This window comes from Xiphophorus hellerii, chromosome 23 (assembly GCF_003331165.1).
Source record: "Xiphophorus hellerii strain 12219 chromosome 23, Xiphophorus_hellerii-4.1, whole genome shotgun sequence".
In the NCBI taxonomy this organism is placed as follows: Eukaryota; Metazoa; Chordata; class Actinopteri; order Cyprinodontiformes; family Poeciliidae; genus Xiphophorus; species Xiphophorus hellerii.
In genome coordinates, this window is record NC_045694.1 from 13,735,876 (window position 1) to 13,758,196 (window position 22,321).

At 39.9% G+C, this 22,321-nt stretch overlaps 2 protein-coding genes and 1 long non-coding RNA gene across 3 annotated transcripts; 1 reads left to right on the plus strand and 2 right to left on the minus strand.

Annotated features, from left to right (window-relative positions):
- Positions 1-1,798: 1,798 nt before the first annotated feature.
- Positions 1,799-15,539, minus strand: tgfb5 (transforming growth factor, beta 5). The gene is given in 8 exon segments (XM_032555790.1): positions 1,799-3,630; positions 6,891-7,044; positions 7,419-7,599; positions 9,247-9,357; positions 9,439-9,571; positions 11,022-11,185; positions 14,285-14,303; positions 14,305-15,539. Coding segments are annotated over 8 exon segments (1,245 nt in total). The 5' UTR covers positions 14,629-15,539; the 3' UTR covers positions 1,799-3,471.
- On the plus strand, positions 14,523-21,473 carry LOC116714968 (uncharacterized). Its single transcript, XR_004338151.1, has 2 exons — positions 14,523-14,667; positions 21,012-21,473. It is a non-coding gene; the product is annotated as an uncharacterized LOC116714968 (long non-coding RNA).
- trmt112 (tRNA methyltransferase activator subunit 11-2) lies at positions 17,827-22,081 on the minus strand. The gene is made up of 4 exons (XM_032555791.1): positions 21,857-22,081; positions 21,044-21,145; positions 20,819-20,911; positions 17,827-18,214 (listed from the first exon to the last, which is right to left on the minus strand). The coding sequence occupies exons 1-4, from the start codon at positions 21,929-21,931 to the stop codon at positions 18,113-18,115; spliced, it is 372 nt and encodes a 123-aa protein (XP_032411682.1). The 5' UTR covers positions 21,932-22,081; the 3' UTR covers positions 17,827-18,112.
- Positions 22,082-22,321: the final 240 nt, after the last annotated feature.

The window sequence follows — 22,321 nt, forward strand, 5'->3', positions numbered from 1 at the left end:
GTTTTGCATGTATGAGTGGGCTCTCTATGCCCCGGGGATCTACGCACACATTCAAATATGGCTTTTTTTTTTTTTTTTAAAGAAAGAAGGGTGTGCGTGAGAAAGCAAGGGTCAACAACCAGAGTGTGTGTGCCTCTCAAAGACAAGGTTCCAGTGTGAGAGCAAACAGCAAGGAGCTCTATCATGGGATAAGTACAGGTTGGACATAACAAGGGGTAGTTAAGTGGAAAGGACTAACAGATGCTGGGGGGAAGAAGGAGCCTCACCACAGCTGAAGTCCTGACACCCCAACACATGAGATGCATTCATATACAGTGAAAACGTAGCTTTGCTGCGGCTCAGACAAACAAGTTTACTGCTATGGCTGCAAAAACAGTTTGTACCTCTTTAAACTATTTTAGCTCCAGAGGCATCTTGAAAGTGTCCTTCGATGTTAAAACAGACAAACTGCTGCATTCACAATGTCAAGGAGCCGAACGAGTAAAATTCTAAAAAAACATTACTTGTGCAACAAGTGCTTTTAAAATTGCATTGAACTGAAATGAAATTGTGGTGAAAAAATTAGTCAACACCTTTAAAAGCCATTTCTGATTAAAAAAACAAATAAGACTGGGATCTGGTTGCAGAGGTAGGACCAAGTCCGTGTTTTGCAAGTCTCATGTCTTTATCCACAAGTCCCAAGTCAAGTCTCAAGTTAAGACAGGCAAAAGTCGAGTCAAGTCCAAAGTCTGAAACTTGGAATTTCAAGTCCCTTTGAGGTTGTTGTTTTTTTTTCTTTGACAATGTTATGTGCAGCTGTACACAAAGCATAAAAAACACCACCTCTATCTTGCACAGTTCAGGCACAGAACATGGGACCCCGCTCACTATCGACAGTCCTAATAACACAGTGCACATTATTTGTTGATGCAGTTTGAAGGACTGGATTTATGACAACATAGCATATAAGTGAAAGTTAAGATGTGTCATCAACATATCCCAGAGTACACTTGCTAACAACAAGGAGCTAGCTAAAGCCTAAGCTAAAGAAAAGTAGCTACCACCTGCCGTTCTTTGTCCAACTTCAAATGTCAAACAAAGTTGGACATTGTTGCATCTCAATCTGAGATCCTCTTCTAGCAGGTTTTGCATTTTGCACTGTTTTATTTTTTGTTTTGTTTTGTTTTTTTGATACTTCATTGTTGATGTACCCAAAATACATCAGTTTGTTTGTCTCTGGCTTTTTTCACCCGATTTTTAAATTTTTAAATATTGTTAATTTGATTGGTTGTGCTGCAGCTTACGGAATGAGTGAAATTAATTAATGGGGCCCACTTAATAATATGTGTTTTTAACTTTAGATTTTGGGTAAAATATATGTTTTTCAAGTAAACAGGATCAATCAATCAATCTGATTTTATTTGTATAGCACATTTCAGCAGCAAGGCATTTCAAAGTGCTTTTCATCATATCAAACACAGAAACACAATGCAACATAGAATCAACAATTAAAACACGACTATTAGGTCAGGCTCCATCAATAAATTTGTAATTGATTACGTTTCAAATACAATCCTAAACAGGTGGGTTTTTAGTCGAGTTTGCATCCATAAAAGGTTTACCGGTTAAACTCCTACTGTGTTATATGGAACAAAATACCTGTTGCTATTTTTATTCCCCCTCACGCTCACAATCACATAGTTTAAAACGATGTAGACAGCATTTTAATGGGCTTCTGGCACAAGGCTCCGTACACCTCTTTCACGGAATTTCGAGCAGAGACTCGGCCGTCCCTCACGGATTTTTGTGCAATTCTATGGTACCTGTTAGTGTCTAGAATTTAAAGGGTTTCCGTTACGCGCAATGACCCTCAAGTCCAATTCAAGTCCCATGTCAGTGGTGTAAAAGTCAAAGTCTATCCCAAGTCTGAACATTTTTTCAAGTCAAGTCTAAAGTCTTAATATTAATGACTAGGAGTCCCCACCTCTGCCTTGTTGATGGTTTTAAAAAGCCCTACGGTGTCTTTGAAACAGTGAATTTGTTCAATAATACCTCTCCCCAGGAAAAAAACACCAGTTCACATAGTTAAACTTCCCAAAAATAATGGAGGATGAATGTATGTAAACTTCTGACTGGAACTCCACCACCTAAAAGCTGAGCTGGTTTCCTATTTGTGTGGATCAGTCCTTAAATCTTGCATTTAGGAAAGCTGTTGCACAAAGTGTTGACCAGAATAATGTTGGACATATCCACTTACACAATTTCACAGCCATCCAGCTGAAAACCAGCACTTCCTGTGGCCGTGGTCGGACTCAACACAAACCGCCTAATTCATCTATAACTGGCTGCTGTTGTGGCAGCCTGGTGTTTTGCCATGATTGAACTGCTTCCTGTCCCTTTATCGTCAGTCGGCACAGAAACTAATCTTGCTCTATGCACAATCACAATAAAAGCTATAAGAATCACTTTCACCATGATTTCCACCCCCACAACCCACCCTCCACCCCACACACACACACACACACACACACACTGTCTCCTCACACACAAACCACTGGCATACCAGAGAGCCTATATTTAAAATCAGACCCGGAGATGTTTTTTTTTTTCCAGCATTTAGATATTTTATCAACAGTGGTCAGTGTGGATGCTTGGGTGCACAGAGACTCTGAATCAGGGAGGAGTTTGGAAAACAAAAGGTGTCACAGAATAAGATAAGGAGAACAGGAAGGCTGCCCTCTTATAATAAGATAATGATCGCATGATGAAAAAAAAGGGAGTGTGATTATGAGACGCATGCGCCAGGCCTGAATAGTTACAAATTTGCCACGGCTGCAAAATACCACCTTCCAAACGTGTAGCCATTCCAAATGCGGCCCTATCATCCCACGTCTCATTTTCAAAGCCTCTCTTTTCTCCCTCTCTCCTCCCACCACAAATCCCAGAACCTCGAGCGATGCACAGAGAAAGAGGGAGAGAAGGAGAGGAGACGAGGGGAGCGTTTAAATTTGGCGTTCCGTGAGTGGTCGGGTCGGTGTCTGGAAACCTTTCACATCCTGTTTACGGCGGGCAGATTTCAGCCTGGGGACCGCAGAGAGCTGGCAGGGCCCCCGCCTGAACGCGGCTCCTGCTTCTCTTTGCTATCTGCTCCCTGAACTCCTTCGCTTTTTCATCTCTGCAGAATCTGCGAGGCCTCACCTCGCCGCCACCGCCGCAGGCTTCAAATTAACACCTTTAAGCCTAGAGCAAACACATCTGGTGTGGCTACCACCGAGGCTCGGTCCTGATGGAAAAACAAAGGCTTTTCTGAGTTTTAATATACAGAAACACACGTTTAATAAACCTATGTAGTCGTATTTACAGGGTCCAACGTCAAACGGAAAATTCCAGAGAGTGAAGCATGACTGTGAGGAACAAAAAAAAAGTCCTGACGTCTGATTCAGTTTGCCAGGAAGGATCCATCTCAGTTAGTAGAGTTCTCCTCTGCTTTTATCAGCGACACTTGCAGGATTTGACCACCATGTTGGAGAGCTGCTCGACTCGAGGCGTGCGGCCAAAGAAGTACATGATGGTGAGAGGCTCCAGGTCCTGAGGGACGCAGCAGGGGGAGGCGGAGGCCTCCGGGTTCAGCTTGTTGTACAGCGGCAGGATCTGACCAGAGGAGAGACAGGAGAAGATTTTTTATTAAATACCACAAAAATCATTTTTTCTTCTGAGAACGATGAGATCCTGCCTCAGCAAGGGTTTTGGCTGAGGGCTTTGGTTGTTATACAAGAGTTGTCGGGTTGTTTTTCTTACATCGCCAGGCAACTAAAGCATGGTTTGACTTTGTGGGAAATAAGAGTTATATAAGAAAACTTGATGCCATTCTCACATTTTTATGGTAAAAACAAAACAGCAGCCAGAAGACAGTCGACAATACAGTCCTGGTGGAAAGTTTCTGGACTTATTCTAATAAATCCACATGCAATTCTCTGCAGTCTCAAAATAAGAACTGAGTTAAACCAATGGATCACTATTCAGACTTTTTATTTCATTAAAGCCTTTCTGGCAGCTCCAGATATTTCAGGGAATTATCCTACAAGTGGCACATTTTTCTTCTGAAACGTTTCACCATTCTTCTTGGCAAAAATGTGAAAAATTTAATCGGTCTGAATGAGGAATGTGGATGTGAAGCCAGTTGGGAGTCTCTCTGGAGATCCTCTGCTGGCTCACAGACTCCCTCCCTGTTTTCCTGAAGAGACTACTGTGTTCTGCTGGTGGGTTCAGGTCAGCGGCTCTCACACGTTTTACAAGTGAGCAGCCATTTAATACCAGGTTTATTATTTAGCACCAGAAAATCTGTCATGAAATGTCTTTATCTGAGAAATGTCATAGTGATTATGGTTTCTCAAATGGATATTCTCTTTGTTTACTGATATCCTGATATCAGCAGAAATATAAAGGCTAACAATAAATGTTAGAAATTTAAAATGTAACTTGGATTAAAAAATCAGACTGGATGGATGGATGTATAAATGTATGGATGGATGAATGGACAAATGAAAGGTTGATGGACGGACGGATGAATAGATAGAAGGAAGGATGGATGGATGGATAAGCAGAAGGATGTCTGGATGAATGGACAGATGAAGGGATTGATGGTTGGATGGACGTATGGATGGATGGATGTACAGATGGATGAATAGACAGAATGAAGGATGGATGAATAAATTGATGGCTGAAAGAAGGGATGGATGGATGGATGGATGGATGGATGGATGGATGGATGGATGGACGGAGGGACAGACGGGTAGATGAACAGAGGGATGGAACTAATGTTCAGGATTTCTGATATTTTTCAGGGAACAGGGAATAAAATAAACAATCTGTGAATATTTTAACTTTTTTGTATCGTCCAATAATGTCCAGATCTGAAAGATACTTCAAGGACAGTCTGTATTTTCCAGATCTGACGGTTCTGCAGCAGCAGCCTTCATGCTTGTGGAGCTGAACGCGTTTAATCAGCCTGTACGCTGTGTGAGGTGGCAGTCCATTCATGACTCTGGGTTGAACCAGCCTCAGCTAACTGAGCTGCTAGCCACCACAAACAAAGGCCTTCAAGCTTATTTAGGAGAAAAACATTTCCCACACTTCAAACCATCCATGTATTAAAGTCAGGCAGAGAGCTGATTTGAGCTTGGATCAGGCAGGAGTCCGTTTCACCAGAGAGACTGCTCAGATTTTTCTTGACAATAGCAGATGTTTCTGTTTATATAATTTGGCTGGGTGTCCACGCTGACATGTCTGTCAGTGTTTCCAGTGAAAATTATTTAGCACGAGAGGCCATGAATCTTCACATTGGAGGAAAATATAACTTGGAAAAAAAGAACTCATTTGTCTTCACTTGGCCTTACTGGAAAAGGTTGTCGACAATCTTCATTCCATAATAATTGGCACACAAAAAGCCCAAAACGAAATAAGAATGCAGCGATTTGAAGGTCTGAGGCTATTAGTCAATAGAAAACAGCAGACAACCCACAAGTTGGATGTAGAAACTGCAGGAAAGTTAGGAAAGGAGCATTTTTTTCCTCCTTGTTGCATCAGATCTTTTTATAACACTATTGGTGTTCGGACTGAAACCAAATGTAGTTTTGAGAGTTAAATGTTTTCCCATCGTTTCTTGATATACGATTTCAGCTGCTGAGCGGATCAATTTGTGAGCCAAATGTGTTCGGTGGTCGACATGTCAGAACCGCAGACAAATTACAGAACCAGCTGGAGTCCTTTACTACAGGGACACCTGGTTTTAATACGTGCAGAAAGAGATTTAGGTTTTTGAGAGAATCTTGCTGAAATAAGCAAAACGAAACACCTAAGAAACGTCAGTCTGACGTTGTGATGGCGTTCTGGGATGGTTTTACATGCACCTTACCGGTACGTTTTTATCTTGTCATTGCCAAAAGTGAGCAGGTAATGCTGTGCAAAACTTTAAAACCACCAATTTCTTCTTACTTTGCTTCAAATGAGACAGCTGTTCTTAATATCTTGAATGAATAAAGATTCATCAAAAAAAAAAAAAGAAATAGGTGTTTGGAGACCAATTAAGAGCAGAAACGTCTATTGGTAGATGTTTAGCTGAAAAACGTATCACGATATAAAGAGTTTCACATCAGTTGATATCAATAATTTGATAATTTTTTGTTTGTTTTTTAAATATTTTAAATACTGCCAAACTGGTGGTATGACTTTTTCTTTTTTATCCACCACAGTTTTCACTCTGTACCATCGTTTTTTATTTTAAGCAGATATAAGGCAGGATGACGGGACCTTAAACTGCTGTTACTCAACAGGTTGTTGCTAGGTAACCAAAGAGTGAGTGAGTTGCTAGGTAACCAAAGAGTGAGTGAGTTAGATTCCACCAAACTTTGCTTAGCTGGCCGTGAGTAGTTGAGCAGCTAAAGTCTTTCCTCTGCCTACATTCGCCCAGAATGCTGTGCGTTTCTGGATCAGAGTTCAGTGAATAGTCTATGTATTGAATATTGAACCCTTATTTCTGCAGGTTTTCTTCTGGCTCCTACAGTTTCTAAATGTAGAGGCAGATCCTTTAGTTATCAGGTTCCTCTTCTGTGGAACCAGCTCCCAGTTTTACACCCTGTCTACTTTTAAAATTAGGCTTACATTCAACAAGTAAATACAAACATATAGTGCGTCTATAGGAATGTTACTCATGCATAAAGGAATAGTAATTTGTTGACACGTTTAGTTCGTAAAGAGAAATAAGATGAAAGTGATTTTACAGGCTCTGTATTTAGTCACAAAATCCTGGATCAGTGCATCTCCACTGATCTTAAGAATCTATTCTTCACAAACCAGCCAGATTGTTCAGCTCCAGTCATACATTACTTTAGCGTTTGATCCCTGAAACTCACCATGTTGTAGTGGTTGTTGGCACTCCAGAGGTACGGACAGTTACCAGCACAGAAATTGGCTGTGTAACCTTTTGGCTCGTGGATCCACTTCCAGTTGAGGTCCCGCCTGAAGTCGATGTAGAGCGAGCGCAGGCAGCAGCCCTGATCCGACCCCCTAGGAAACACAAAGGCAGACACACAAAGTGACTTTTCAGCTTTCCATCCCGCTCCGCAGTGTCTGGGGCAGCGACCCAGGGCTGGGTCATGGGAAAATTACAACAGGTTACTGTAATGATCATGCAGGGCTGCCAGAGTTTTCTCCTGCAGCACGAGGTAGTCTAAATAAAACACTGCACACCCGTCGGCCTGCTCTCTAAACACAGGGTTGCCACACAATACTCTGCAAAGTGGGTCAGGAAGGGAAAAAAATGAAATATGGCATCCACCGCAGCTATTCTTCAAAATGACCAAACTGAAGACAGTGGAGGAGCGTCAGAGCTGTCAGTCAGAGAGAGAAACCCGCACATGAGCGGCTGGAAGGCGGCCTACCGGGTGCAGGTTGTGGTTTCTGTGGCCGCCGCCCGCCTCTTACGGTTCTTCTTGGCCGGGTTGTCCACTCGGTCGCTAGGCAGCAGGGTGAGGATGAGGTGTGGCGTCTTGGTGCTGAAATCCGGCTGGCCTTTAACCTGACCGGGCTTCCTCATCTGACGAAGCCGCTCGTCATCGACACCTACAGAGAGCGACCAGACGGTCAGATAAACAACCACCAGCTGTTCTAAAATTCACTCCAAAAATAATAAAGATAAAAAATACTTTACTGATCCCAAAGGGAAATTAAATGTTGTTTTAACTCAAATTATTCCGGATTCCTCAAATAGTTATTTCCATTTGTTATTTTGATTTTATGTGATAAATCAAAATAACAAATTGCAAAAGTTTTTACACATAAAAATCTGAAAAGTGTGGCATGCACATATATCTACCCCCTCTGAGTCGCTTCTCGCTCCACATGCAGCTTTACGTGTTTTGATTGAGGTAGCTAAAGCATAACATCACACTTTTCAAGCTGAACCACAAATTGTAATTTGAGGTTTAGGTGTATACTTTAACTAGGCCATTCTAGATGTACAGTTTGGGTTGTTCCCCTGCTGGAAAGCAGACCTTCGCTTCAGTCTCAGGTTTTTGCTGCCTCTGACAGGTTTCTTACGTAATTGCTCAAGCAAACTCATTCCCACAGCATGGTGCTGCCTCCACCGTGTTTTACAGTAGGGATTTTGTTATCAGGGCAGGAAATATGCTGTGTTCGTTTTAACAAAGGTTTGGTTGTGTTCATTGTTTGTTTACTAATTTTCTCTGACAAACCTCAGAGGCTTCTACTGAATATAAACTCTTGCCACACAAAAACTAAATCCTTTTAAAATACAGAATTTTGTTTTCCTCTTTACACGAAACTGAAATATAGAAATTGAGTGAATTAAAATGCTTGCAACTAAGCGTGAGCAATTTGTCACTGGGTTCACTTTTAGTGACCGTATCACTAAAATATGTACAAATGATAACATCTAAATGCAAAGTGTTTGTTTCTCTATAATTATGAACGCAGACAAATGCTGCAGCTGTGCTTTTCTTTCTCCAATGACTTTGTGCTTCTGAGGAAGGCAAAAGAAAAACTTATTTTCCAGGTTTTTACATTTTTTAAGGAGTAAACGAAGCATAAAGGAATGCAATACAGATGTTCTGCTTATAAAAAAGAAAAAATCCAGCACTGACGACCTGACAGTTTGTCTGACTTTATGATTTTACTGTCTCTTTTTGTACCACAGGAGCACAAACACAAGCCCCTGCTTGTCTTCCGAGTATCACAAATTGCATTTTTTTTTTTCCGAGTGTGAGAAAAAAAAATTTCAGACTTGGCAGAGCTGAGTGCAAATCCTTTGAGCACCATAATTTGAGGGCCTACATGAGGCAACACACACAGTCTGGAATAAAACAGTATCTCAGTGTGCGGAGGAACAGTTTCGCCTTTATTCCTGCACGATAGTGAGCAAGTGATTCATGGATCCTTTTTAAAGTTTCTTACATAATATTCTCCTCTTTGAGTTCACAGCTCATGATCTGGAGGATGGATGGTATCATAATAAGTCTGCAAAGCCGCATTTCTCATTTTCACAGCGATGCAGCAGAGGTTTAGGTTTGCTTCTTTTGTGTTCTGCGGTTCTCCAAGCTGTTTATTTTCACATGCAAATAATGTGCAGTCATGTATAAACAGTCAACATCTAAACAAACAATGTGCAGCCCACAAAAAAGGCAGCAGTCCTGCTCAGCAGGCTGAACCCCAAACGCATAATTAATCTGAAGCAAAGACATGAGAACGAACCAGCGAACAGCGCCTCCAGCTCCTCGCTCTTGTTAGGGACAATGTTGTTGGTGGATGGGACAAAGGTGCAGCAGGGACAGTGGACGCCCAGCTTCAGGCCGAGATTGTTTTCTGAAGAAGAACGCGGTAGAAGAAAACATGAAGATGAACCATACAAACAGATGTTTGCATCATAAGCGGCATGAAGCTAACCTGGATCTGACACCCAGTCTTTGATTGTTTCTGTGACGTCCATAGAGAGCCAGGCTCCTTTAGCTCTCAGCTGGACGGTCCGAGAGTCGATGTAGCGCTGAGTGGACGTGCTGTCTTCCTCTGGCTTCAGTATCTGGAAGAACAAACACACAGGAAGAAAAGGACAGAGTTCATGTACTCCGGCAGACGGAACTGGCAGACCAGTCGGAAACACAGAAATCACATTTTGTATGTTCAGTGAATAATGCGGCCTTGCTAACTGGCTAGCTTTTGCACACGCAACAGAAAGTGTGTTTGTGTAAAACTAAAATCTGCTGTCCACACAGGCTGACACTTGAACAGGGAACTTTATGAAGAGTCCAGATAACTTTGGGTTTAAGGCGGACTTCAGCAGACAGCAGGATGACTGAACAGATTTTAACCCACAACTTTCATAAAACATGCTGGGTTTAAAAAAAGCTTTGAAAAAGTTTAGATTATATTTAAAATCTAGGACATATAACTAGATATGACGCTGCTCAGCTTAAAACATGATAACTCACTGAGTCAGAAAAAACTCTGCTCTCTTTATTGCATTTAGAGAGCAAAAGTTTGTTTTTTTGCACATTTTGTTTTTGTCCTGTTCTTATATTTGTCTAAATTTGGATAATGTAGCTACGTTTTCTACTTAAACGTATGCAGTAAATTGTTGAAATATATAAAAAGCATTAGATTCAACTGCACATTATACCATGTTTATGAATTCCTACCTAAAGTTAAATGAAAACTGCTAAAAAAATTTAAAAAGTTAAATCACACAGAGAGTCAGGAAGCTGCAGCAACCAATACTGTCTTTCTATTACTACTGTTGGAAAAACTTCAAATCCACATAAATTAAAAAATCTACGATGCAAGAGTTTTATGATAAATTCCTGCATTTCTACACTTACTTCACCACTCCAGGACCAAATAAATTAATTGATTTGTTTTTTGGGTCATTGTATAGTTTTATGATTGGTTGAAGCAAAGCAACAAATCTCAAATACCAATTTAATTGAGAAACATTTAGAGTTTATTTAAATATAAGTGCTTGAGAAAATGCCAACGCCATTGTTTGTCTTCCTTTGTAACAGGGAACTGGCCGTCTGATGCTACATCACACAACACTAACAGTAAATTATTTCACAGCCAGGTTCTTCACGAATGAGTACAGGAAATAGTCTGCTTTCAAAATAAAGGTCACATTAAAACAAAGCTTTTTTTCTGAATAGTAAGTCAACAACAAAACTCTTGTATTTCCTAGTGGATGTGGTGCAGCACACACAGCGGTTAAACCAGCAGACCAAACGTGGTGGAGCTCAGTTTGGGTTGCTAGGTAACGGCACAGTCCCCGTTCATTTGTGACGTAATAAAACTGCTAATTTTTCAGACACCAAAAATCATTCATTTATTGCCAAAAAACACCTTTGTTTAAACAGCTGGGTTGGTTTTAGGAGGAGTTGAGACCCAAATTGTACAAATTTAACAATTTGTTCAGCTCTATAACTTGTGAAATTAGATTTTAACCTTTGACATGAAACATGTGAACCATGGACAAGGTGTACCTGGTAGAGCTCCACTCTTTGCTCCGAGGCCCGAGCCTGTGGGTTGGGAGCTCTGAAGATCCTGAACTCAGCCTTGACCAGGGTGCTGTTGATCAGGTCCACATCCCTGACGTCAAAGTGGACCACTCGGTAGTAGAGGTTCGGTGCCGCCGGCTGCACAGCATCTGGACGGGAAAGAAATCCAGAACTATGACTAACGGTCAAGTCTTCAGACTGTGGGACTGATGCATTGTCTCGGACATAATTACGGCTGATGAGAGTCTTCAGGCTAAATTACAGGCTTAAAGTGTTGGGTTTTATGTATAATGTATGGATGATTGATGGGTAGAGTGCATGAAAAATCACCCCGTTATGTAATTACATAATACCCAGCTCAATTACCCTTCAATCTGAAACAGGTCTGTTAAACCAAAACCCACTGCCACCACAAAAGACTCGCTAAATGGTTCCTCTGCAGCAGCGCAGCACATTGGACACCCCATCTTAAACAACCACACTTTTAATGCGCCAAAAACTTTTATGAAATGAAGCGATCCCACTCTTAGGTAAGCTTTTTTCCTGTTAGAGTGGTTGATTCTCTATCAGCCTCTACATTTAAAAATACAATAATCCAGGACTGATCCAATTAATTCCTATCCAATTGTTAATCAATTAAACAGATCACCGCTACACATCATTGATGTAAAGTCCATCAGAAAGCACTCAGCTCTTCACATGTTAGTATTTGAAGCATTTGTCTGGCTGCAGATGCATCCTTTGCTACAAATGATCAAGTGTGCACTAAAGGAACGCTATGTTATTGCATTTTAAACAATAAAATGTTTATTTCCTTATTTAAAAAAATAAACTTAATTATTTGTTTACTTGCATTTTTAATGTACTTCTAATATTGTATAAAATTAGCTAAAAAATCTGCAGAATGTTGCAATATTTTATACTCGATTTATCAATTGATCGTAAGACTAACTTGATAGAGTAATCAATTACTACACGTCCATGCATATCTACTGTCCACTTGTAAAAATTGTGTACAATATTTTATAACTCCAACTTAAAGTTTAAAATGACAATTATAAAAAACCACATAGTTTGAGCTTTTTAGAACCTTCAAACAATTTGCAAACAATCAAAAATTAGGCATTAGTTTAGGCAAAACTTTATATTTCTTTACTTTTTGGTGGAAAGGAAATGACTCACCTCTGTCATCATTTGTGCAAGAAACAAACCTGTTACAATACAATCTGGTTTTATTATTAATTAAACTAATTTATAATTTTAGAACAATTTTAATCAATGAACAATATCCTACTGAAAGCAGATAGAAGATCTGCTGAAAGATGACGGTTCTCTCTGGCCTTTAGCACATTTTTTTTTTCAGCTTCATAAAAACAACGTGACGTTCAGATACTGTTCATCAGACGGATTTTTTTTTCTAAACCTGAGAAGTCCTTTGTTTGTCTACACCACTGATTTTTGTGAGCAACACGCCACAGGCAAGTGGAAGAACATGAGGGAAGTTCCAAGGCATTTCATTGGTAATGACTCGGAGCTCATCACAGAAAAATCATTAAAAATACCAGTGGAGACATGCAAAAAAGATGCTTTGAAAGTATCATTTGATTTCTGTAATTTTAAGAAAGATTATTGAGGATTGAGCCATTTTCAATAATAAAAACTAGTTTTTCAAAGTTCTTACTCCTTTTACGTTGTCTTCTTGTGTTGTGAGAGATGCCTTTCTCTTTTTCTGAATCAGAAAATGGCTTCTTGGTTGGATGAAAATAGTTTAAAATATAAAAATGTTGAAGGTACTGAGATTATTTTTGCTCTTGGCTGTAAAAAGAAATTACAAATAACTTCCTGTTTGGTGTTGAAGCCATGTTGTTCCTCTGATGGTAACTTGATGTCAACACTAGTGCATATGCAAGCCTTGCATGTAAACTTTTAGCTGCCCATCAAAAAGGTTAAAATTTCCAGTTGAAATCCGTCAAAAGCAGAGATGGATTTCAGTCCGATAGGGATTGTAGACATTCATCACTATGGAAACTATGTGATGAGGAGGTTTAAACTTGGCAGAATAAAGTTTAAACAGTAATTTTTAAAGTATAGCTCACACATGCCCTTCAAACCAGAGTCTTATTTTGAAAGTGATAAAACACATAAAGAAGAACCAACATTTTTCTAAAACTAACATAAAATAATAACAAAATAAGAAACTCAGGGTTTGTAATTAAGCTAAAGATTATTTGATTACTAAATTAGTTGATTATTTAAATAATTTGGACTCTCAAAAATAAAATATTCATAATTCCTGTTTGGATCCCACATTACTAATGCAACCAAACCATTAGCCATGAAGTACGAATTATTTAGCCCTTGAAAATAAAAGTGTTTTTCATTGTTTGATCAATTTGGGGGGCGGGTTACAACTCTGATCTGTAATGAATCATTTCAAGGGTGCACTGAACAAGTAATGCCAAACTTTATGCACCAAACAGTGATGCAACATCAACATTTCTCCAGGGAGTTTTGGATAAATTAAAGTAAAGAATAGGGAGACTACAGATGGTTTAACAGTTTTAAAAGTAAGCCACTTTAGGTTTAACCCTTCAATAGTCATTACGTTTCCTTCCCTCACTGAAATTCACTCCATATACTGACACCTAGTGGGAATCCAGTGTAAATGATATCAGCCCATAAATCTGGCAGCTAGAAAAAACCACAGAGAATCACCTGGGAATCTAGTCAGATTGCCTCGGTGACATGACGCCGTTACAGGGAAATAAAGTGTAAATCACATCAATGAACAGCAAATAAGGAATATGCGATGTTTACATTCTGACGGGTCGATTAAATGTTGGGAAACATTTAATTTATCAGCTGAAATACAAAGGATGACATAAAGCGTCTCAGGTTGGGAAGTGGAGCTAATGTTCAAGTCAAATCAAGATGCTGATAAAAAGTGCGTAATAAGACATTTAATTTCTATAATTGTGTTTAAACTCATAATCTTCTGTTTCTTTAAATGTTATGAATTAAATTGCCCCTGTGGTTTTCTCTCAGAAAATGAGTTACTGATACATATTAGTTATTAATCTGTCTTTTTTTTTTTTTTCTCCAAATCTAAACACACGTGCTTCACCTTGGAGGGCAAGTCAAATAAAAAAATATTGTTTTTAATTATTAAAACAGTGACGAGCGTGCATTAAAACATTCTGGCACCGAGCCATATTTACAGCTGACCCTGTTGACCTCCGGACACTTACTGGAGTCGGTGCGCGGGGGGCTGCATGTCGATCCTCTGCACCTCTTTGGCGTAATAATCCTCCTCGCTGCTCTCGCGCTCGCACGCGGACTCGGCCAGCCGCGTGCGCTCCTTCAGCAGCTCCCGCGTGCTGTTGTAAAGCAGCATGATCTCGGGTGGCACAAAGCCCGACCGCCGATCGTTGTCGTCCTCCGGCGGGCTGCGGATGCGCAGCTTGCTGAGGATCTGGCCGCGCACCGCCTCGATGCGCCGCGACTTCTGCGCGTCCAGGTCGATGGACCGACACGTGTTGATCGCCTCGGAGAGCCGCAGAATGAGCAGGAGGGCGAGGAAGGGGAGCCACATGGTTGCCCGGGATGAGGGAAGAAACGAGCTCCGTGAACGGTGAGGCTGCGTCTCCGAACCAAACGCGCAGGAAACGTGATCCAAAAGTGCAAACAGTCCCAACTTTTTCCACCTCGGATTTATTAGAATAATAACAGATAACCAACTTTACCTCTCTGCTCTCAATAAGTTGTACGTGCGCCCTTCATATATTAGAAATAAAAAAGGCATTGTCATTACTTTAAAAAAAAAAAAAAAAAAGATTAAACCAAACTAAATCACTGACGTATTCGTCTTTCTAACTAAATTGGGAATTAACGTCCAGTTGTTCCGGATGCCGGTGCGTGAGAAATTAAAGCTTCATCAGTCTCCGCTTCCCGCCGTCCATCCTCGCATATTTGAGTAGCTTTCAGGAGACCAACGCAGAGTAAATTACAGGAGCTCAGCCCATGTCTCAAATCCTCCACACAGAAAAACCTGCAGCGGCCGCAGTTTATCCGAGGATGCACGACTCCGGCGCTCTCACCTCTGAAAGACGCATCTGTGGAGCAGAAAACTGGCCCATATCCGCTTCCACGAAATACAGCTACAGTCCCAAAAAGACTGGGAAGGCTGAATGCACTTAGAAAAAAATATATATAGGCCTATATATGAAAAACACGTCTGATTTATGTTGGAACAAACACGGCAAGTCCTTTACTGTCTCACATGAGCAAAAAACATGGGGAATAAAATAAAAATACACGAAGCAGAGAAACGTGAAACAAGTCCCTTTGCAGCAAACTTTCAGAAATAGAAAGAAATCTTGCAGTGAATTTGGAAATCTTCCTCTTAATGAGCGAAGTATGTCTGGTAAAAACAGACATACCTGTCACAGCGGATGCTGTGAGTGCCTTATATTGCAGATCCTCAGTGCGAAACAGAGCCCCAAGCAGAGAGAGCCTCTCAGGGAAAAAGGAGGACGAGGAGGAGGCGCTAGTGGGGCGGATGCCCCCAGGGTGAAGGGAGTGTGTGTCATTATGTAGGCAGAAGTAATCCTCTCACTATAGAGGCTCACAGAGTTGCACATTTTTGCAATATTTACCCATCAGAAATGCAGCTCAGCAGGTAAACATCCTAGGATTGCGCCATAATCCCTGACCAACATTAAGGCTGACCGCAGGTTTATTACCGGGGACCAGGCTATTAACTCTATACGGGTCAGCAAAACACAAGAAGGAATCTCCATTTAGCTCATGATAAATATTTGGACTCACTTTACTTACTGGAAGCCCGTTCAGAGTAATATAGGATAGAAATATCCTGTATTGTCTCACTTTGGGGTTATTGAGGTGTTACAGCTGCTATTCTACTAGTAAGCTGCTACTTTAATATGCAGGGCCGCCATATTGGATTTTAAGGTTGAGAAATTCATCAATTTATCAATTTCTAATTCCAACTTTAGTGGAGTTTCTGCCAGTGGACTTTATTTATGGCCACAATGTAAAGGGGTTGGAATACAAATGCAAAGTTAATTTTTGAAACCCCGTTTTAAAAAAGAATATTATGCCCAATTTCTCTTCACTTCACAATTAAGCTCTACTTTGAGTTGGTTTATCACATTAAAATGGTAAAAGTCACTAAGGCATGGCTGCAACTAATTGTTGTATTGATTATTCCAACAATGAATCAGATAAAAAATTGGCACACTGCAGATTTTACATTTAACCACTTAGAGTCATTTTGTATTATATTACAAACTCAATTCTAATTTTAAACAAGAAAATAAACATGTAATTGCCTAAAATGCACAGCGTTTATTTAGACTTAATCATTTGAAGCAAAGGATGCCTCTGCAGCTAAAACTAAAACTTCTAACATCAACATCTGAAAAGCTCACACTTTTCTGCTCGACTCAATATCAACATAGTGTAGGTTTAACCTGTTGACTGTATATTTTTTTAATGAACTAATTAATAATAGTTTAGCCAAAGATGCTTATCAGGAGATTTTCTATACAGAATTTGAACCATGAACCAGGTAACACTAAAACTGTGGCGCGCCATAGTTGTAGAGAATAAAATAACACAACAGTTATTATTCTATTGGTTATAATTATTACTGATAATTAATAATCATGTTATTCTCAAATTGAGACATATAATAAAATACAGGTGGACACCAACAGCAAAGAGGAATTTAAAATGCCTCTGCACTGCAGCTTTTTGCTGCATGTTCCCTGAAAAGACGTAGACTTCAAAAGTCCATTAGCTCAATTTTTACAGACTTTGTTCTCATTAATGAAATATGACCCCTGAGCTGAATTGTGCGACCTTTGGAGCAATTATAGGCATTTCCTGTTTTCCCCAAGATGAAAAGTGTCAACAGTATTTGCCCAGACCTCTACCTCTTGCACCATGAAAACATCCTTAAATTATTCATGGATCGGATCCCGGGTGTGATTTGCAGTTTCAGCTTTTCGCGCTGCCAGCTGAGGAGCTTCATCGTGATTTTATTAGACGGCTCAGAAAGCAGCCCATCCATTTTTATCTTCAGCTTTACACGCTCAGAGTCGAGCTCCTTTCTTTTCTGTCTGTTCCTCTTCAGTCTCATTGTTAATTACAGCTCAGCACTTCTGGAGGACTATTAATCTGCCAGGGGTGGCTTTTATTGCTGCTCTGCTGCCATCACATTATACCGTTATTATAGTTGCGGGCACAGGCCTGTAATTGCAGTAAGTAGAAGGGAAAGGTAGGAGAGACTCAGGCAGCCTCAAGGCTTCTGGTCAGGCCAACCCTTCCTTTCATCGTCTGTCCTGGCAGAGTTTCTAAAAATGATAACGAACAAACACGCTCCTGTTCTGACTCGACTCCCTGCTGTAATCCAAAGATGGCCAGAAACGAACGGAAAACCTCTTCATTTATCAACGCGGCCTCGCAGGAGGATCTGACAAACTGTGGGGCATCTCAGAGCCGCGGATCCCGCCCAGGTGGGGTGTCGTGTGTGTGGGTTACAGAGCTGTAATGTGTGGCTTTAAGGAGAGGGGAAAAAAACAGACTTCCTTAAAAACAACTTCCAGCCTGCCTGCTTTTTTCTCCCTCTTTTTCCTTAAAGCCAAATATAGACAAGCCACTGCCACGTCATCCAACCCTGAGAGGGCGAGATGGGGTTCAGAGCAGTTCCTCTCAGCGGTTCTACGTCTGTAAAATAAGTGAATCCATATTTTCCACAAAAACCTAATGATTTTGGCTGTCAGGAAGCAGTTTTATTGAGAAAGAAAAAGCTGAAACAGTTACAAAAATAAATACAGATCAAACCGCTGGGGTTGGGGGGTTACTCTCAGGGAACATTTCCATCCATTATTCTTCTAATCTTTTCCATCTGCTGGCAGCAGGAGCCGCTTAAAATGTCATAACTACAACCAACCGAAGGATGCGGCCTTTTCTCCCATGGAGCCGACTCTGACCAGAGTCCAGCTCGTCTCTGAAAAACAAAACAGTCCCGTCTGGGTGGAAGTTTGAGTCGTCTAGGCCTCGTCTTCGTTCAGCAGCATGTTGGGGATTCCCCTGGAGATCGGGAACTCTCGACCCGATTCGGGACACTGCAGGCATCCCTCGATCACCTCCACCTGCAGCAGGACAGACAGGAGCTGTGTCAGGTCATCACCAGACGTCACTTTAGGTTGTTTTTTTTTTATTAAACACCAAAAATTTTGTAAGAACATAAAATTGTTATTTTCTGTGGTTTGAGACAAAAACGCCACTCTAACAACACAGCATTTGGATTTTTTTGGTCATTCTAATTTTTGTCTTTTTTTTTTACAAAATCGACCCATTTATTTCTTGACATTGTTTTCAACTAATCTGGAACATTCCATTTCAGAAAATGCATTTATTTCCTTTTTTGTGAAACTTTGATGTTTTTCTGTATTTGAAAACTTGAAAATAAAATAAAATGGTAATTCTTTAAAAACCACAACAGATGCCTGCTGGTATGTATTTCTGATGTATTTCGGTTGGTAAGTTATCTTTTTCCAAGGGTCATGCAGCTTTTGCAGCTCTATATTTCTATTTATCTGGACTGAGGGGGGGAAATGGCTCTACAGGTTGTAATGTTGCGAGTCCTGATGTAAGATTTTCCACTAAATCATAGATTAGTCGCAATAAGCAATAAATAGGTGCTTTGGTCCCAAGTAGTCCACTTTTTGAAGGACAATTTTATTCGCAGAGACTTTAGTGTCCATGTTATTCATTGTTTCATGTGTTTTGTTTATTATTTTCAATATTTAAAATGTCTTCCAGTTCCAGTGTTAAATGTTTATTAGAAATAAAACTTTATTGAACTTTAAGGGGCAATTTATAATCCAGCAAAATTTGTTATCATGACAGGCCTAACAAAAAGATTCCAGGTCATAACCTGAGCTAATGCTAGCTAGCCTGGAGCCAAGCAAGAACGTTGTCAGACCAGAATACCCAGCAGGTGCATCAATTTCTCAAAACTCTGACTTGGTGACATTCTATAGAGAAACTTGTTAAACCTCAGGGCTTATTCCATCACACTGTAATTATCTGTTAACAAATATTCGCTCCTTGCTGTGGTATGTATGGTGAGGCATTGTCGCTGCAGGGACCCTCTGACTGGTTCTACAGAAACTCTCTAACCTACATACTCTAACAGATTGACCAATACTAATGTGGTTAAATGAGTAAAAGAATTAAATAAAATTATTAAGAGAAATAATAAAACAATTTTTACTTCACACAAAAAGTTATGTTTACTTTGGAATATTAGCTCTCTGACAAGATGTTTTTACTGCAGCTGTTTTCCACTAAATTCAATAAATGACGTCAATAAATAACTCATCCAGTAAATGTTTGATCGTGTGAAATGGCTCAGGTAGAAAGCTTAAAAACAAAAATCAGAGTTTATCTCAGAATCTGGCACCCATTTCATTTTTAAAACCACAGACTGAATCCTCGTCCAGCAGCACTACAAACATGAGTTAAACAGTATCTGAAGCAGAATCATGTTATCTGATGTTATCAAAAGACCAGTAGTGTTTAAGAAGTGTTGGAAATCATGGTTTTGAATTTAGTGGAAAACAGCTGCAGTAAAACCATCTTGATGTCAGACGCTGATCTACTGTATGAAAGGATGGCATCATAATAAACAGAGGAAAAGTCAGAGAGCTAATATTCCAAAGTAAACATAACTTTTTGTGTGAAGTAAAAATTGTTTTATTATTTCTCTTAATAATTTTATTTAATTATTTTACTCATTTAACCACATTAGTATTGTTCAATCTGATAGAGTATGTAGGTTAGAGAGTTTCTGTAGAACCAGTCAGAGGGTCCCTGCAGCGACAATGCCTCACCATACATACCACAGCAAATAGCGAATATTTGTTAACAGATAATTACAGTGTGATGGAATAAGCCCTGAGGTTTAACAAGTTTCTCTATAGAATGTCACCAAGTCAGAGTTTTGAGAAATTGATGCACCTGCTGGGTATTCTGGTATGACAATGTTCTTGTTATGCAAAATTGTTCCATTAGCAAACCTGATTTTTGGAATCTCACATATTTGAACAAGAAGATGTTTATCATCCAAGGAACTAACTGACCCTCCAGTGAGGACGAGGTTCTACTCTCCCCACCCTGTGGTTACGTGACCTGCATGAAAATTGTTCCAACTAAAACTGGAGTGACCACATTGTGTGTCATGAGTTCTGTATATTGTGAGGGCTTGAAGCGCCAAGTCAGAACTCAGAGCAGCTCGCTGCTGTGTTGTTCTCCGTCTGCAGACGAAATAAAGCTTTGCTCTTTGCCATTTGCCAGAGTCTCAGCCTGATCTGTTATCACACAGATTTTGTCCACATTTGTTTGTCATAAATCTTAGTTTTTTATTAGACAAATCAAAAGCTGAAGTAACTCCAGAGTTCTGAATATGGCGTTCTTAATATTCTGATTGGTAGTTGCCACCTATGATTTTGTCTCTAGCCCTTTGACAAAAAGTTATTCTTTTCCTCTGGTCCAACCAGGATAGAACCAGTTTACATAGGAACAGAGCCTCAGCTCTGGCTGGTGGTAACACAAAGTGTACCAATAATATAAAACAACTAAGCTCTAATCCAGAGCAATAACACATATTATCACTATTATTTCAAGCAGGACTCTGCAGTAATTATTGCAGCAACCGTAAGAGTGGACGTTAAAGTCTGAGCGATCTTCACCTCCAGCAGAACTCGGTGCACTTTCCTCAGGAAGTCTTCGTTTTTCTCATAGTCAGGCACCAGCTCACCTGGCAGGTCCTCTCGATGACCTAGCTGAGGAGCGAAAAACAAACACTGCGTCACAAATGTTTGTCTGGACAAATGTTAAATACCTACATACTTTAAACTGTCATTTCATATCTCTGCTCTGCAGGATGGAAGGAAAACTACTGATCTCTGACTGACCTGGTCTGCAGCCTGGACCAGAGCGCTCCACTCCAGTTTGGGGATCATCCGGCAGACAAACTTAGGATTAAAATCCACCTCGTTCACCTTCACCTCAGTGGCCTGCACAAAGATCACATCATTCATAAACACCAGCACTGTCAGATTGGACTATCAGGGGTCTCTGATCAACAGCAAATCAGATGGAAATAAGTTATCACATCTATCAGCATGGAGAGAGTTATGAAGCCATTTCTAAGGCTTTAAGTTAACCACAGTTAGAGTCAGGGTTTATTGATTCAGCAATACACACAAAAATCATCCTGATGAGTCCCAACACTGTTCAAAAAATATTCTAAGGACGGTCGAGGCAACTAAGCTGACTTTTTTTGGCTTATGTGCATTCCCTTATATCTTCACCATAACAAATTAAATCCTCATTTAAAATCTGCATTTTGTATTTATTTATTTTTGTCTCATATTAATATCTACTTTATCGATCTAAAATGGTTAAATGTGACAAAACAGTAAAGTACAAGCAACCTTTACGCAAAACAGGGACATTTCTATAAATAAAAACAGTGAGTGCATAGATTTACTTAAGGAGTAACGTATATAAAGGTGCTATGGATGTTACGTTTTCTCATTTATTATTTTTCTACAATTGGGATATAAAAACGTAATTTTGTCGTTATTCTTCTTGTAACAGTCTCAGTGCGTACTGGGTGTATTCTATGAAACTTTACAGACTTGAATTCAGAAAATTAAATAAGAACGCGCTTTAAATCAAAATAGCTCGGTGTTAGCATTAGCCTAAATGCTAGCCGACTTTACCTTGATGAGCAGCGGGTATCCCTTGGTTACTCCCTTCACGTGCGACGTCAACATGTTGTGCGTAAGTAGTTTCATGTTTAAACAAAAGTTTTAAAGGTCACCGATTAATAAGAGCTGAATGAGCCACGGAGAGACAGCTTGTTATTCACGTAATTTACAGGCAGGAGCGCTAACATGTGTACGAGAAGTACCGTTGTTGCACCACCATAATGAGTCCTGACGATCTCTGACTCGGTGACGGTTAGTTCCGAGTTGTTGTCTAAACGCAGTAGTCGTTTTCGATACAGTTCTACTACTCAACATTGTTTTAATCCCATCCGTTTTATTTATTTTACGAAACTTTTGCTGAGTTGATGTAAATTAACATTCGTCCAGGTCCTGTGGTTTTGAGTTAATTTAACTTTTTCTTGCTTTTTCTTTTTTTTTTTAATTTAAAAAGAAAATAGAGCAAACAGTGTAATTTTA

Bases quoted from the DNA above. Each gene is read 5' to 3' on its own strand.
- trmt112 (XM_032555791.1), bottom strand. From the start codon at position 21,931: ATGAAACTACTTACGCACAACATGTTGACGTCGCACGTGAAGGGAGTA. The intron at 20,912-21,043 runs GTCAGTCAGAGA...TTCGCTCCTCAG, and splicing joins TGGTCCAGGCTGCAGACCAG to CTAGGTCATCGAGAGGACCT. The intron at 18,215-20,818 runs GTGAAGATCGCT...GTCCTGCTGCAG, and splicing joins TGCACCGAGTTCTGCTGGAG to GTGGAGGTGATCGAGGGATG.